The following is a 16,236-nucleotide window of genomic DNA, read 5'->3' on the forward strand; positions in this document are numbered from 1 at the left end:
CTCATGTCTCCATCATCCATCCATCCATCTGTCTGTTGGTCCATCTGTCCATCGGGCTGCATGCAGACTTGGAGATGGAGAGTGTAATACAGGACAGTGCATGGGTGGCCGACCCGCTAAACCACTACAGCCTAAGTTCAGGTAGACAAAAATCCTTTGGTGTGCTGCACTGCCATCCCCTAACCAGAAACTAACTTCACAGCCCTGAGTGATGACTCTAATACGACTAGTCTGTATACCTGTCACAGTAGCTTAAAACTGGGATATAGCTTGGGTTATAGCTTCACTCTTCACACAGGAAAATGCAACACCAAAAATGCGCTTTTTGGTGTTGCATTACAAGAGGAGCATCAGAACAAGCATTTATCGCGACATGATAAACTATCATTTATCATGTGAAGAGAGTCCACTTCACTTGTCCACATTATCTCTACACTCTGGCCTTTAGCCACATCTGGCTGTGCAGTAATAGTAATAATAGCATATATGGCACAGTAATGTGGAAATAGGTATTTTTCTTGTGTATGTGTGTTTGTGAACTTTTTTTCACTTTAATTGCTATAAGCTCGTATAAAAAAAGGTCTGTGTGATGCAAATAATGGCCATATTTCCCTTTTTAAGTTTGTTACTTAAAGTCCTACAGATTCCTCCTGCATTGTATGATTCTTCTTATCATACGCCTGTATTTTGGATAAGTTTCAGATTCTGTCAGACTGAATGTTCAAAATGAGTCCGTTTTGCATGGCATCTGTCTGTAAAAGAACTAAAGTTTTGGGATTAGATGTAATGGTGTAAAAATACAACCCCACTTATCAAATGTTGCTTTCAAAAGAGAACAGTCTTATCCCTCTAAACCCCTGTTCTTTACTGTTTTCGCCCCTCAAGGTGTATGCAAATGACTTCAGGGGTGAGCCAGGTTACTACAGTGTTTCTCAAAGCTGCTGAATGTACCCTGTGTCTGGACGGGGGCCAGCTCTGTTTGTGTGTGTGTGTGTCTGTTTGGTCGAAGCTGAAAGGCCACGGCAGGGGTGCTGTGGTGCTAGGTCTCGACCGGCCTTGATTTATTTAATCCTTTTACAATGAGGGGGCCTGTAAACCCATCCATTGAGCGTTAAGCTTTGTCCTGCAACAGTAAGAATCTCTGTCTCCCTCTCCATGGTGACTGAAAGAGCACATTCCTGCAGGGAGCCACACAGCATTGGAAAAATATGCTTGCTCTGCCTAGATCCACTCTGCTCACCACTAACCTTTGCTGTTTCCCAGTAAAACCATGGAAATTGTTAACATGCTGCACTGCTCCAGTTAAAATCGAGACGATAGAACCCAGGAGTTATTAGTCCTCCGGTCCATGTGCTTGTGTTGTGTTGCAGTGGAATCTGAGAACAGAGACTACTCTCTTCACAGTAAAAATAGACTCTTTTGTTGACATCAATGTGAAAATAAAGAGTTGTGAGCTTTGGATAAAAAATTACAGTCAGCTTTCTTTCCTCCCCAGACAGCCCAATAGACCTACCAGTTACTGACCCAGATGTAGAGCCCCCTCTGTTCCCCTCCTCAGTGTAGGCCTTCATCATGTCTGGAGACCAGTGATTTGGGCAGCTGTGAGCATACATGAGCCAAGACAGCTGGTTATGTGAAGGACAGAGGAAGGGAAATTGGGAGAGAATGTGTGAGACAGAGTAAGATTTGTCCTCCTGTTCCCGAGGATCTCAGATCATTTCCTGGTGCTCCAGTTCTGGGCTGTGAAGCTGTGCAAGGTCCCCTGTGTAACGTGTTGCTCTGTAGCTCCAGTGTTGTTGTAGACCGCTCCTTTGCTTTTGATTACATACCAACAACTCAAGCTGCGTTGTAAACTGAGTGAGTGTGTAAAGCACAAAGATCATTCTTTACACCTTTGCTTCTTTCAGTGGACTTCTGAATATCTGTAGTTGCATTACACAGAGTTGTAAAGCATCATTATTGTGATCTGTCGCATTGGTGTCATTACCAAAACAAAGTATTATGTACTGTGTTGTTGCAAGGCTCCAAAGTTTAACCAGCAGGTAGGAATTCAAATTTACAGCCATGTTTACAGTATGTTTCACACAGCATGGCGTTCTGTTCCTGTACATTGAACTTGGCATGCAGCTGCCTCGTTCTTTCCACATCCCAGGAGTGAAATAAACGATTCAGATCCATGCAAAATAGCAGCTGTATGATACTTAATCTAACACAAAGCTCTCATCCTGTTTATATGCGAAATGACTTCAGGGCAGGAGCTCACTACTTCCTGTATAGCTCCACCTGCTGCTTTACTGTCTCTACCATGTCATTGACAACCAAACTGCCCCCACTGTTCTAATAATTCCACACATTTTGACTTCATATGATTTTTATTTTAAAGGCATCATGACAAACATATAAAAGTAAAAAGCATTATACTGTATACAAAGTGGACAAATGAATTAGAGGAGAGAAAACTCTAGGCTCACTGTATCTTGTTTATTCAGCACCGCGTCATCTATTACAGCTCCTCCATATGATCAGTTCAGGGAAAACTCATTCCCTCTGTACTTTCAGAAGTTACCGTTTCACCTTGTTTCTTAGCTTGAAGTGCTTCTGGTCTATAAGCGACAGGAGACATACGTGCTGCACAGAACAAACTTGTTTGCGTTGAACTTAGTTGGACTTTCTCAGTAATCTCCCCCTGTGCGTGGAATTAGTGCTGTGTGATATTAGGGAAAAACTATTTTATAGAGCACGACGTTACACACACATGGAAAAAGGACAGTGGTGGAAGAAGTATTCAGATCCTTTACTTAAGTAAAAGTACCAATAAAACATTGTCAAATTAAGATACTCCATTACAAATAAAAGTCCTGCATTCAAAATCCTACTTAAATAAAAGTGCTGAAGTATTATCAGCAATATGTACTTAAAGTAACAGTACTGGTTCTGCAGAAAAATGGTGACTGATATATAATTATATATGACATTATTAGATTGTTCATACTGATGCCTCAGTGTGTAAACAGCGTGTTACTGTGAGGTGGAACTAGTTTTTACTACTTTATATACAGTTAGGTAGTTTAGTCCACTGGTTACCCACTTGAGGGTCGGACCCCATCCAAAGGGTCACAAGTTAAACTGGGGGGGTCTCGAGGTGATGAATGTGGTAGGAAAGAAGAAAAAGACAAGTTCTGTTACACAATTTTGTATTTATTATTTGGACCTTGGACTGAGTCTTTGCTTTATTTAAATTTAATTACCCCATACTCCAAATTACAAGTACCTTAAAATTGTACTTAAGTACAGTACTTGAGTAAAATGTACTTAGTTACTTTCCACCACTGAAGATGGAAAGTATCAGAACCCACATGCAAAGAGAAATTTGAGGATCAGCCCAAAAGAAATGTTTGTCTTTGTGTAACTTGTTAAACGCATGACAAGTTCGAAGGATCACATGCAGTGGAAAGGTCTGACTGCATTCTGGACCAACAACAAATTAGTTTGATTGTATTTTGACTCAACATGTCTGCTTAGAGTCTAAGCTAGTTAAGGAATGAATAAGATAATGCTTTCGGGGGGGCAGGCAGCCCCCCCAGAGGGGAGAGCTGATCTAAAGTCAAGGCAAGGCCGTCCTATATGTTGTTTACGTCGGACTGAATCATTCTGACAGTCAGCAGTGTGTAACAGTTTGATGGTCTCTCTCTCCACCTGACACCAGATCAGTAGGAGCCTGAAGAGTTGTTTGAAAGTGGTAAACTTTGTCAGTCTGGGAGGACGTTGAAACTGTAAACCTGCCGGCAGCCAGTGGCAGATTAGGTCAGGGAGAGGGGGAGAAAATAAGGTTTAATAATAATAGGAAGTCATTTTTGAAACTACTTAGTTTCTCAACTCAACCGGATTCAGTCTCAAGGGTTTGTAACAATTTGATTTGAACCTTGTATACAGGCCTAGAATTACACAATTAGTCTATTCACATAAGTATGTAATTAGAAATTGAGCAATTATTAAATTTGTAAGGTTTTGAAGGTAAAGGAGTATTTTCCACTGTGCAACCTCACCTCTTGGCTGCATGACTCCCGTGCTGCCTTCAAATGCTGTCGGAAACAGTCTAATCAAGCACATGGGCAAATCAGAAATGTAAATATGACTGAATATGACAATTGTAATTAGTAATTATTATACAACCATCAGTAACATTCTTAAAGGCATTCTAAATGTAATACTGAAGCACAAAGTAGATCCAAACTGTTCCATCTAACATGGCTGTTTTGTTACTTTACATTTGTAATTATATCCGGACAGTAGCACTAAAATGCTGTACAGCATTTATAGCCTCAGACCTTGGAAGTGGGAGTTTAGAAGTTCAGCTCTTTACTGAGTTTTGGTGAAGAGGAGTGTTTTTCGGAAAAGCACAGACTGGCATGGCATCAGATGTGTTTGCTTTAATATAACAACTAAAAGTTGTTGTTTAGGCCCACCTACCGTCATATTGACTTAATGTAAGATGTGCTTCAATAATACTCACAGCTTCGTTAGACTGGGATTAACAACCAGTGATTCCCATATTTCCGGGAGCACTTCAAGGCAGCACGCGTGGGGCTGGAAAGCGGCGCGTTGGAGCGGAGCTTTGTGTGTCCGCAGAGCTGACGGAGCAGAGAGCTGCTCGTTGCGTCAAGACTTTCAACTTTTATTAGCTTTCAGCTTGGTTAGTCAGACCTTAGCGTTTTTGCGGCTTTCAGATGAGGTTTCATCGCCATTTTGTACAGGTTAACGGTTAGCGTAAGATAAAGATAAGTGGATAGTTGTACTTTGGACTTTTTTTAAATTCCTGTCATAAAGCCTCAAGGCAAGTCCAGCGTTATGGAGCGAAGGTAAGGAAATGCGTTTGAATTGTGTGGGATTATATTTTATATATTCGCTACAGTATCCCCTCGCGGATAACCGTTAACAGTTAACCTTATGCTACATGTATCGTGTTTCACCCGGAATAAACAATGTGAAGAGAGCACTTCGGATGATGGAAGGGCTTTCCTAGGCCTGGAACAAATGTGGAAAATGTTGCTTCTGCTTCTTCCTCACATGACTCCTCATGTTTCCATTTTCTCTCTCGTTACACGTATTTAATAACGTGTGAATAACATTTGCCTCTTCCCCAAGTGTTAAAGTGTTTATAATTTCCCACTAACGTCAGAATATCATAGGCTGTTAAACAGAGACTAAAAACTTGAAAAGACACAAAACGAGGTTTTAGGAAAGTTTGATTTTTAAAATGCAGTTTGGGAATAGTTTTGGAAAGTTAGACTTTCGAAATATGTAGTTTACACGATGTGTAGTTGTTAAGCATCTGAATGGACATTTCTCACTGTGATTGCGCAGCCCTGCCACAGTTAAGTTGCTCAGAAAAGTCAAACCTGGTCTGACAGTACAGTGAAAGGCAGTCCGTTCTCCATAGCTGACATTTGTAAAAATAAATAAATAAATAAATAAAAGGAACTTTTTGGTTTTGATATCATAATTGAATTTAGAAAAAAAAAGGCTTTGGAAGAGTCGCACCCATTTGCGGTTCAGTGGTTTGAAAATTGCTGTTGGTGCTGATGCTGATATTTGTTGATCTTTCATGACATCGTGATGTCTCTGATGTGACAGTTATACCATTTGGCATAATTATTGGGTGAGACCACACAGGACCCAGCTGAGGCTCTGTTCAGTGATGGGACAATAAGGCTTTTTGCTCCTACAGTCACCACACACTTTAGGCTCCAGTATCCAAACAGAGGTCACTGTCACTCATGACTGCCTTTTAATAGGCAGACACTGCTCTGTTGTTTACACACCAAACAGCCCTCCAGAAACACCAACAGGGGATGGTTAGGATGCATTAAGCGGCGCAAACACAGTGTCTCCCAGTGTTATGTTCTCTTTTTTTTAGTTTGATGAGTAATGCAAACATCATCTCTGTGGTAGTCCCCTTTTCGATGACAGCTATCAGGAAATGATATTAATAAAGTGGCTGTAAAAGATAAACTCCCTCAACTTTCTGTCACGATTAATTGTGGCAAAAGGAATATATTGAAAGGATTTTGTACTTTGTCACTTTCATCATCAAGAATGTCTATGTTAAGTGAATTCAATCGTATTGATAAGTTGGCGGTCATAGCAAATTGCAGCCATTCTCAGAATCGCAGGATTCACTCACATAATTGTCAAACTTAAATTTGAAGGACACACCACAGTAAAAACACATTTAATCCATTTAGAAAAGCTTTTGGTGCGTCCACAAATCACTTTACTGCCAAAACCCTTGTTCTCACAGCATGTAGGTTTCTGGGATGTAATCGTATCCAACCCATTCACATAATGATTTTCTGAAACTACAACAGTGAGGAGGAAGGCAGTTTGAATTTTGGTGCTGGGGTGCTGGCTGAAGTGAAAGGGCTGAGCTGAGCTGCGATGAGAGCATTGTGAAGCCTCGAGGAGCCGCGGTCACACCTACTGGTGGTCGTGTATTCAGGGAACACTGACACGCACAGTAGTTGTATCGAATATCTCAGGCTAGAGTTTGCTGATTGGGTCTATGGTGTCACTGCTCTACTTTAGGAAGCAATGGCACTTTGTTGTGTTGCTATGAAGTTGGAATTTTCCTCCAATCTGCATCCTTTGAAAAGCTCCTCGCTAACTGAATGGAATGAGGTGTTCGGTTTCGGGTTGGAGCAGGGGAAGAAAGCATGATGTTTGCCATTACGTCTGTAATTGCTCCTGCTGTAATGCTTGGCCTCTTTTCTCATCACTGGGCTCTCTTGGGGAAAAGCCTCGTCATTTAAGGGCTGCAACTGAAACCTGACAGTGTTCCTCAGGCATGCGATTTTTTAGATTAGATTCTAGGCCCTGGGCCCCACCCCCTCCGAGTGTGTCACATGTCAGAAATATACCATCAGATTTGACGAGTTAGAAATATTCCACAGAAACAATTTGATCTCAGCTGAAGATGTGTTTACCAGCCATGGTTAGAGCTATTCAGCCTGTGAAAACAGTTTAGTCATAATGTCGTCTGTGCCTCTGGCGGAGCTTTGTCAAGTCTGAGAAATTGGGGTTGACATTACAAATTTAGAATGGAATGCCTGCGATACAAACTGAAGGTGTGGAGTTTAAAAAAACATGGGTGTTTACCAGGCGGAGGGGTCTAATGAAAGACACTATCCAGTTGCATCATGGGAAATGAAGGATCATTTAGGCGGGGTATCTCAGCCTCTGCTGCACAGACCATTTGATCATTCTTTTTTTAATGTGTCCCCAGCAAGACTTACAACTTTGTGGAAGTGCCATACTAAATTGCTGGAATGCCCCTTTAAGTGCCCCCAAGTTATAAATCTTGTAATTAGAGGCACATAAAGCAATTTTAAGGCTTTATCAGTCCCACTATCCTTTAAATGAAATGCCTTTACCCAGCTGGATTTCAGCAGTGAGTGTGTCAGAGGCAGTTTCAGTGCTGAGCATGCTTGTAGAGCTGCTGGCCCTCAGGCTGTCATCTGCCTTGACAGTAAGCAGATGGGAGTCTCTGTCCATCCTCTGGAGAGTGCACTCCTCTTCCTCCCGTCTTACAGTCAGTCTGGGTTCCTAAATAAAAGTGACGTGTCAGTGTGAGCCAACACAGTTGCTCAGTCAGCCCCCCTCCTCCTCTACATGATACTAAAGGCCCTTTTTCATGCCTTAACAGTGAGTAAACAAAGCTGCCTCAGCGGTTTTGTCTGCGGGAATTTCTCCCTGAGGAGTGAATTGTAGTTCCACTTTTCCTTGAAATGGAACGATGGGTCTTGTTTGTGGATGCTGGCGCAGAGGCCGGCTGTTGATTCACAGTTGATTGTGCTGCTTTAGTAAAATGGCACACAATAGAGAATCAGGACTCAAAAGTTTGGTTCAAACATTATGTATTTACTTGGAGTGAGGTAGTTATAAATCTGTCTTGGCAAGGGTTTGTTTATTTTGAGATACTTGTGTGTGTGAGCATCAGCCAATATAATTCAACTTTAGAAAACACTATGACAGAATAGATTTGATTATCATCTACAAAAAACTGAAATGAGAAAATGTATCACCCAGTGTGAGTAAAGTGTCTTGCAGAGTGGTTAGTGGGTAGACATGCAAAGAATGGATACCAAGTCTGAACCTCATTTCATGTCAGTTATTTTTAACAATCATGTGTTTAACAGTGAATTGGATGTTAACCTAAACAGTGTCCAATTTTTTTACCCAATTTTTTTGTAACTCTTTCCTTGTTACTTAAGAGTACTCCACCGATACAGCATTGCACTCCTATAACATTGTCGGACTCATGATGGACAGTTTTTAAAAAAGGATAAAAATCGATGCAGCAGAACCAGAGATATCATCTTTTTTATTCTACATATTCTTCTTCTTTGTCAAAACCAGGCTCCACAAACATTACCCACAATGCAACTCGACCACTGACAGATTGGTCAGAGATTCGGGGGTGATATGCTAATAGCGGCTAATGTAGCCGCTAGCCTCAAGCAGAGATGAGGAGTGGGCTACAGAGGTCTGGTAAGCTCACTTCTTTGTGACCCCACACCCCCAGATTTTTACATTTTTACATTTGAAGTCCTCAGCCTCGGTGTAAAATCGGTGGAGTTCCCCTGTAAGATTTACAATCTTAGTTGTAGTTTCTACTTGTCCTTAACATGTGTTTGATTTAAAAGAGCAAATGTGAGTGAAAAGTAAAGAGTGTCACTGTACATAGTGTCCTGTCCACAGTATTTCTGAGACATTTCTTCATGAACTGTCACTGCGTGCATATATTTTTGATAGTTTTCTGCCAACACAATGAGAAACTGTTAAATTAATTCAGCTACAAAGTAACTTTCCATTCCCATCAGCTCATTAGTTTTACTCTGGTCTTGATGTGTGCATTCTAAATGTACTCAATGGACTGACAATTAAGCTTGCTGCACGCAGTTTACCTCCATAGTGTACATTTAGCATGCAAAACAGGCAGCCTCTCATTAACTTTTAGCTAATAGTCTCTGGGCAAGAGGGCCAAGTCTCACACTGTAGATGTTTTGGGATGGTTCTTTAAAATAATAATATTCATAACAGCACGTGTGTGCTTCGTGATGCTGTGCAAGGCTCTATAAATTAATCATCGTATCATCACTTCTGATAAATCGTCACTTAAAGAGCTGTGAGTAAAGACGCTGCCTTGACACTTTTATTGTATTCTTGTTATCTTCCAAACACAATTCAGCCGCAGCTTTCTTTAACTCAGCTTGTTTTGTTTCTGGAGATAGAGTTTGGTAAGCACTGGCCTACTTTCAGTTGTTCTGCAAGCAGAGCTCAGCTTGGCACAGCAAATTGAAACTGCTTCTCTCCAAATACTAGTTATTTATTTGACTGAATTGTAAATGCTTTCTTTTTTAAATTGCAACTTGTGCGTTTGTGTTGGTTTAAAGTCTGGAGCCGGTAAAATAAATATGATGTCAATGCTGTGAAACACATGAGAGAGGTGGAGGGGTTGTGATCGGGACTGTGTTTATAATCAGTTAAAGGAATGCACCCTGGAATATAAATAAAGAAAACTGATGCGACACAGCAGTTTTTCCACTTTAGCCCAGAGCACCTCAGACAGGAGATGTTGGTGTGATCAGTCTGTTTAGTGAAGTTCCAGATGTGGTGTGGCTGAAAGAACACAGTGATCATAGATCGGGTAGGTAATGGATGTTTTAATGCTGTCCTCAGTAGTAAACCTTCAGGGTTCCTGGGTTGTTTGAGACCGTCGTTTTAAATGTTTCAGATTTCAGGAGCGTGGACCATGTGGCTGCTGAGTGATCTACGATCATTTATTGGTCTCCAGGATTCAGAATGGATAGTTGCGCCGTGGAAGACTGCAGAGTAAAGGACTAATAGCAAGAGGTGTTTATCAAAGTCAATGTCGAGGGCATCAAGATTCAAGTGTCCACAAAGGGTCAAAGAGAGACAGCTAGAAAAGAGTGAGATCCAGGACGAGAATGCCTCGTCTGACGCAGTGACAGGAGCTGAGGGCTGACCACTGACACTGGCAAGAGAACAGAGGGACAAAAAAGATGAGTGGATTGGGAGACATTGTCTTGTTCTTTGAGATGGCTTAGGTCTGAGTGGAAGGCTTTACAATGCAGTGAAGGTATGAAACATTGAGAGAAAGTGGCAGCTGATGCTGCTCTAAGAGTTTTAAAGAGTTCACCTGGGAAAGTTATCAGGATTAGTGGGATCTTCTTCACAGAGAGAGGTTTAGAATATACTTGAATATTCAAGTCAGTCAACAGTGTTAAGATGGTGAAATAGTTTTTAACCCTGCAGGCAAGCTGTTTTGCTCTCCAGAGAGCTGCAGTATTTCTATATAACATCTACCCTGACATTTGACTGATTGGCGTCAGCGCATCTGTTTTTTCAGACTTTTGTGTCTGACTGATAAGATGGCTTAAACTGAACTGAATTCTCAGTTAATGGAAAATTGATGCTTTCATCAGACAAGTTCATCTGCATAGCAGAGTCAAGTAAACTGACCCAAGAATGGAAAAACACTCTGCTACTGTCATCTCACCAGTGGTTGACAATGTGTGAATCTCAGTGAAGATTTTTTGAATAAACGTCGAGTCAAGGCCAGCTCCATTGTTCCCCCCCTCCAAAAAATGCAGATTGTTTGATTCACTTGATAGCCTTTCCGCATCTCTCTAAAGCAGAGAAAACAACTGGTGTGTAGTTTAAGAAGCTTACGACTCTTTCCCAGACATAGTATCTGATTAATGCGGTGTGGGTTTTTAAGTAGGTCTGCTCCTTTTTTTGTCTTGTTTTGAAGGGGAGCAGAGGATACTGGTATTGGATGTGGAGGATTCCTTTGTAGTTGCCTGGGAGGTGGTATTTAAGAACGAAGCTTTCGCCTCAAGGAAACTACACATGCATAAAGGAAGGGTTTGCATTAGAATAAAGCTGAAATGCACAATAGGCCAACCCTGAACAGCTTGTATGGGGTTTCACTCTAGTGCACAGATAGACCTTGTGTGAAAGCTGAGCTAGTGTCTAACCCACACTTACTGTAGAGTAGTAAACAATTGTGTAAGAGACCTAAGACGTGTCCTTCCTTCCTTCCCTCGTTCCTTAGTGTCTAAGAAGCACGGGAAGCTGATCACCTTCTTGCGCTCCTTCATGAAGTCCAGGCCCACTAAGCAGAAGCTGAAGCAGAGAGGCATCCTCCGGGAGAGGGTGTTCGGCTGCGACCTGGGAGAACACCTCCTCAACTCAGGACATGATGGTGAGAAACATGTAGACACACCTGAGAGCAGTAGTATTTCCTGGATCCATTTATGCTTTTTTTTTTCTTAACACCATAAATTCTCAAATAGTGGCCGTAATTCACCAGGACCTAGACTTACGACAGAGAGAACAGGCCTTTATTGGCAACAGGCTTACATTGGAGTCAGGCTTTGATTCCTAATTTCACCTATTCCCTGGTTGATGCAAACTCAAAACTTCCTCCATGTTTACCTGTTGACTTAATAAATTCTGCTGCTATGAGTTTCTCTTTTAAACAGAAATACTGTTTTCATTCATTAACCATTTCCAGTCATTCCACTTTGCCATGAATGAAATTTAACAATCCCTGCAGATTTTTCACATTAAAAGTCTTCCTGAGTGCCTAGCAGTTTAAATAGTTTGACCTTTTGAGAAATATTCGCTTTCTTGCTGAGAGTTGGATGAGAAGATTGCTTCCACTCTCATTCTGTTAAATGTGAATCTGTAGCCGATTAGCTTAGCTTAGCACAAAAACTGGAAGCAGGAGGAAACAGCCAGCCTGGGTCTGTCCAAAGGTAACACAATCTGCCTACCAGCACCTCTGTATTTAGATGTGCAAGACAAAGTAGTTTATCAGGTTCTTTGTCATCGTGATCCATTAGGCTCAAATTATGGAGCGTAATTATTAACTAATTACTGTTTAACGTCATCAACATAATCAGTGACATCACGACTGTCAGAGCTCAGTGTTTATTCATATTTTGTAGGAGAAATGTTTACCACCCCAAACACACCTGCTGCTTCCTCCATTCCAACTTATGAGCTACTGGTTTTTAGATGTCATAATGTACCTTCTCTAAACAAATAGACAGCACACACTGCACTAGACCAGCTCTGCTTGTAATTAAGATATTTGCTGGGCTAAAGTCCATACCTACATTTATCTGCTGCAGCCACATTGATTTTGAGCTCTCAGCAGCGCGGTGTCTGGCAGGTGAGCTGATGTGATGACAGAGTGGGAGGATAATGGTCTCCTGATTACACTGTAACATCAACTTCATCCACCGTAATGATGCTACTCTCCTGTTGAAGCTTAATCAATAACTTCATTTCAGTTCATGTTGACACCAACTTGAAAACCCATTTATTCATGTTAATGGATCATATTCTGTGTCTGAACATGAATGATTCTCATCTTACCAGCACATTAGCTCACAGTGAGTCCTGTCCATTTAACAAGCTTCATGCCACAGATCAGTGTTGGGCATTCTGCGTCACAGTCACACATTCATGGGTGAAGTAGTCAATCCTTGACCCTCTGTACATCCTGCCTTACCTTGACATGGAGAGATAAGCTGCTGTGTCAAACTTTGCTGGGTCAAACGGCCAAGGTGTTCTGCTTCAGTGACTTGTAAAAAATGTGGAGCAAGAGAAACAGTTAATGATTATGATTTTGTAGTTTATAAGTAGAGCACTGAAACCCTGCTGCTATTTAGACAAATCCGGGCTGTAGATGAAAGTAGACAAGCCGCCATTACTGCGGTGGCACTTGACTAGTAAACCTGCATTTAACACTGTAATGTACTGTATGTCAAGGGTTTCACTTTTTAAGCACTTTTGCCAAGAAATCTGTCCCAGGACATCCTCTAAAATGGATTATATCTTTAAAATATAGTCATCAAATGTTATAATCTACAAAATTTAAACTTTTCAATGAAATTTAGTCCAGTTTGAACAGACAACTAGATGTCTTGCTGTGTTGTCATCAGCTGCTCCAACAACAAACTGAGACTCTGGAAAAAAATTATTATTAATAAATTATTAAAATTAATTAGCATGTGATTAGCCAAAACATCTCTGCTTCCACTGTCAGTGTAAATGTGCTCACTTCTACTCTGCCACCACGTTAATGGTGGTGGCGCTTGAGAGCGCAACACATAAATCAGTTGCCAGATTCATCTATAGTCAATGCCAAAAGGTTTTCACTTCTTGCTGCACTCTTAAGTCAGTTTGAGCTTTTAAAAGTGCCATTTAAAGGTGGGGTATTTGATTCTAATCCAATAAATGTCTTTTTGTCAGAATCAGCCAATATCTCCTCACGGTCCGCTAGCTGTCCGTTAAGTGTGTGTGCTGATAAAAAACTCTGGTGTATGTACACAGCCCTGGCTCTGTGAATGGGAAACAAACAAAGAGGCTCGGACCGAGCCACACAACACTATTCCAGCCATGATGTGTGTCAGGTAATGTTAAATGACTTGCCCACGGACATTCAGCTTACTTTCTAGTTTGCCAGGATATGCTGTTGTTGTTGTGATGTTAGCTACAGCAGCAGGAGAGTTGTGAGCGTCGCTGTCTGGAGCGGCTGTGCTGGCTCTGGGAAACCGTCTCGTCCTCTCTGGCTGTTAGCTTAGCAGCAACTGTAGCGACAGTTTGCTAACCCACAACCTAGCTGACGTTAGTTACATCACTTGCTGTGTCGTTGTTTGTTCTATATCACGGTATTTGTCATGGTACTGGATTTCTCCGGAATCGCATACCCATCCTTTAAGAGATCAAAATCATCACTAAAATCAAATGAAAGCTGTTGCTTTGAATGTTGTTATTTTAACTAGAATTTAAGAGGATGAATTCTTGTTGTGTGTCCAACACTGACTTCATATTCAAACACATGTATGTTTGTGATAAGAGAACCTCATAACAAAATCTTCCTATGTGAAGGCCTTGGAGAGGATTTATCCACCCTCACTGTCCTCTCCTCTGCTGCAGAATGCTAGTTTCCTCAAACCTCGTCTTGTTTTCTCTTTCGCTATGTGTGGAATTCATCTGAACAGCTGCTTCGGCGAGTGTCCCACTCTCTGTCATCCTCTGAATGATGTGTGATCTGTGGGAGGCTTGGGAGCCTCCTTATAAACACACACACACACAGATAAATAACATGTCTGTATGATTCATGGTTCCTGAAGGAGAATGAAGAGGCTCTGTGTTTTTCTGAGGTTTTTCTTTTTTAATCTGTCCATCTCTAACACCCAATCACTGGCATTGTGTTTAGAAGCCAAGCATATGTGATTGGCTGCCTCACTCACAGACAACATGTTATCTCACAGTTTGCTTCATCCAGAAAACTGCATCGATGTAGAAAATAGGTTAAAGGCCAGCCAAAAGCACCAAATAAAGAAATTAGTTATTTTTGAAGCTCTTCAGGATATATTCGTTTCTACTTCACAAGGTTCAAATGTTTCTACCCTCAGATTGAAAAGTGCTTTTCCCACGAAAGCACTAGAAAGTTAGTTATTCACACTCTGTACTCACACATCAAAAAGAAAAGTCATCCTATTCTTCACCTTGTAGCGCTCAGTGAAGACTGGACAAATATTGACTGATGTGTTATGTGACACGCTGTTTTTCTCTTTGCAGTGCCCCAGGTCCTCAAGAGCTGCACCGAGTTCATCGAGAAGCACGGTGTGGTGGACGGCATCTACCGCCTCTCTGGAATCGCTTCAAATATCCAGAAATTGCGGTAGGAGACACACACTGCCTATTTATTACAGTATTTGACTCAAGTGTTTATCAAGATCTCCACTCTGTGTATGCTCCTTCCACAGAAACGTCTGTTGTCATAGGAGGAGCTCACAAATCTAATCCCATCATAGCACTCATCTAAACGCTAATAACACATGAATTCCATCTAGGATTATTGCATCTGTGAAAGAAAAAAAACATGATGACATGCAGTGTAACAGTTGTTCCTCATCAACAGTTTTTACTATCTAATGTTGTCATACCAGGAGAAGAACTTGTACTAACATAATCAGAGCTTTTACAGCAGTTGTGGCTTGTAAAAGGCAACATATGCATTGTGGACATGTTAGGTTATTGTTTTTGTTCTGCTATGCTGTGAGGTGTGTAAGGGTAATGCTGTGTTTACATGTAAATATGAAGGATAGGATAGGATTGTGTCTACTTATGTGGGGAGGACCCATTTACAGTTTAAATTTGATTTTCTCACTTAACTCTAAACAGTGCCCCCTGATTGTCTACCTGCTAAAAATCCAGATGTGATAAGAGAGAAGTTTATAGAAATGTTAATACACTCTCCAGGTCACCTTCAATTATTAATGTACTCTCACAGTAATATTAAGCTTTGTGAGCAACGGCAAGTGCTTTTCGAATGTTTTTCACCCTGGGTTTCACCTCTCAGGCCACATACAGTGTGCTTATATGCACTTAAGTAACCAGGTCATGCGGGTAATTGGAGAACACGTTAACATGCACTGTAATAACCTGGTTACTGTAAATCCATGTATACACGCATTAGGCCAGTAATCAGATTTCTCCCCGACCCCCGATCTTACTTAGGAAGCATGGCTTTCTTGAGAGGACAGACAGACAGAGCGCAGCTTTTCCTCACAGAATGAGAGTGTTTGCATTTAACAAATACTGAACTGCTCAGCAGTGGGAACCAACTTATTTACACTTGTAGAGGCTACTTGGTGTTAATTTCAGTTTTAGTCTGAATTTGGATTAATTTAAGTGCTTACTTAAACCCAGTGATATAGGCTGCCCTGACTTTCTGATTGGTCGAGTTTGTTGGGGCTGTACTGTACGCAGCCTGACAGGAAGACCTGCAGACACTATTAAGGATTCTCACCCTCCTCTGCATAACTTTGGAATAAAAATTGTGTCATTCATAAACATATATTTTTGCTCACAAGTAACTTTTTTTGAATCTAATGAAAAGATGCTAGAATTAAACATCACTCAAAGCAAAGGCAGTAAAGGACAGTGTTCCTGAGACAAGAATTGATTTTAATGACTAAAACTATATTTCAGTCTTAAAAGTCTTTGTATGCTTTGTTTATTTTATTTTATTTGTATATTTATTTTTGTGGTTAGAGATGTAAATACAGCCTAATTACAATCTCAGTTCAATGACACTAAATGTATTTTTCAGTGTTAGGGCATATAGAA

The 16,236-nt window shown here is 41.0% G+C and overlaps 1 protein-coding gene across 6 annotated transcripts in view; it reads left to right on the forward strand.

Moving 5' to 3' along the window:
• The window catches only part of arhgap32b (Rho GTPase activating protein 32b), a 111,474-nt gene that overhangs the window by 83,344 nt on the left and 11,894 nt on the right, over positions 1-16,236 (forward strand). For 4 of the 6 annotated variants that reach the window (XM_044222060.1, XM_044222061.1, XM_044222063.1 and 1 more), the window contains 3 exons: positions 67-141; positions 11,138-11,287; positions 14,683-14,785. In XM_044222060.1, coding sequence (XP_044077995.1) covers positions 67-141; positions 11,138-11,287; positions 14,683-14,785 — 328 coding nt within the window. Of the gene's footprint in view, positions 1-66; positions 142-4,530; positions 4,860-11,137; positions 11,288-14,682; positions 14,786-16,236 lie in introns of those variants that run through there. The other 2 variants (XM_044222065.1, XM_044222062.1) reach the window with 2 other exon arrangements.

The sequence above is a fragment of the Siniperca chuatsi genome, linkage group LG14 (genome assembly GCF_020085105.1).
Source record: "Siniperca chuatsi isolate FFG_IHB_CAS linkage group LG14, ASM2008510v1, whole genome shotgun sequence".
Classification (NCBI taxonomy): Eukaryota; Metazoa; Chordata; class Actinopteri; order Centrarchiformes; family Sinipercidae; genus Siniperca; species Siniperca chuatsi.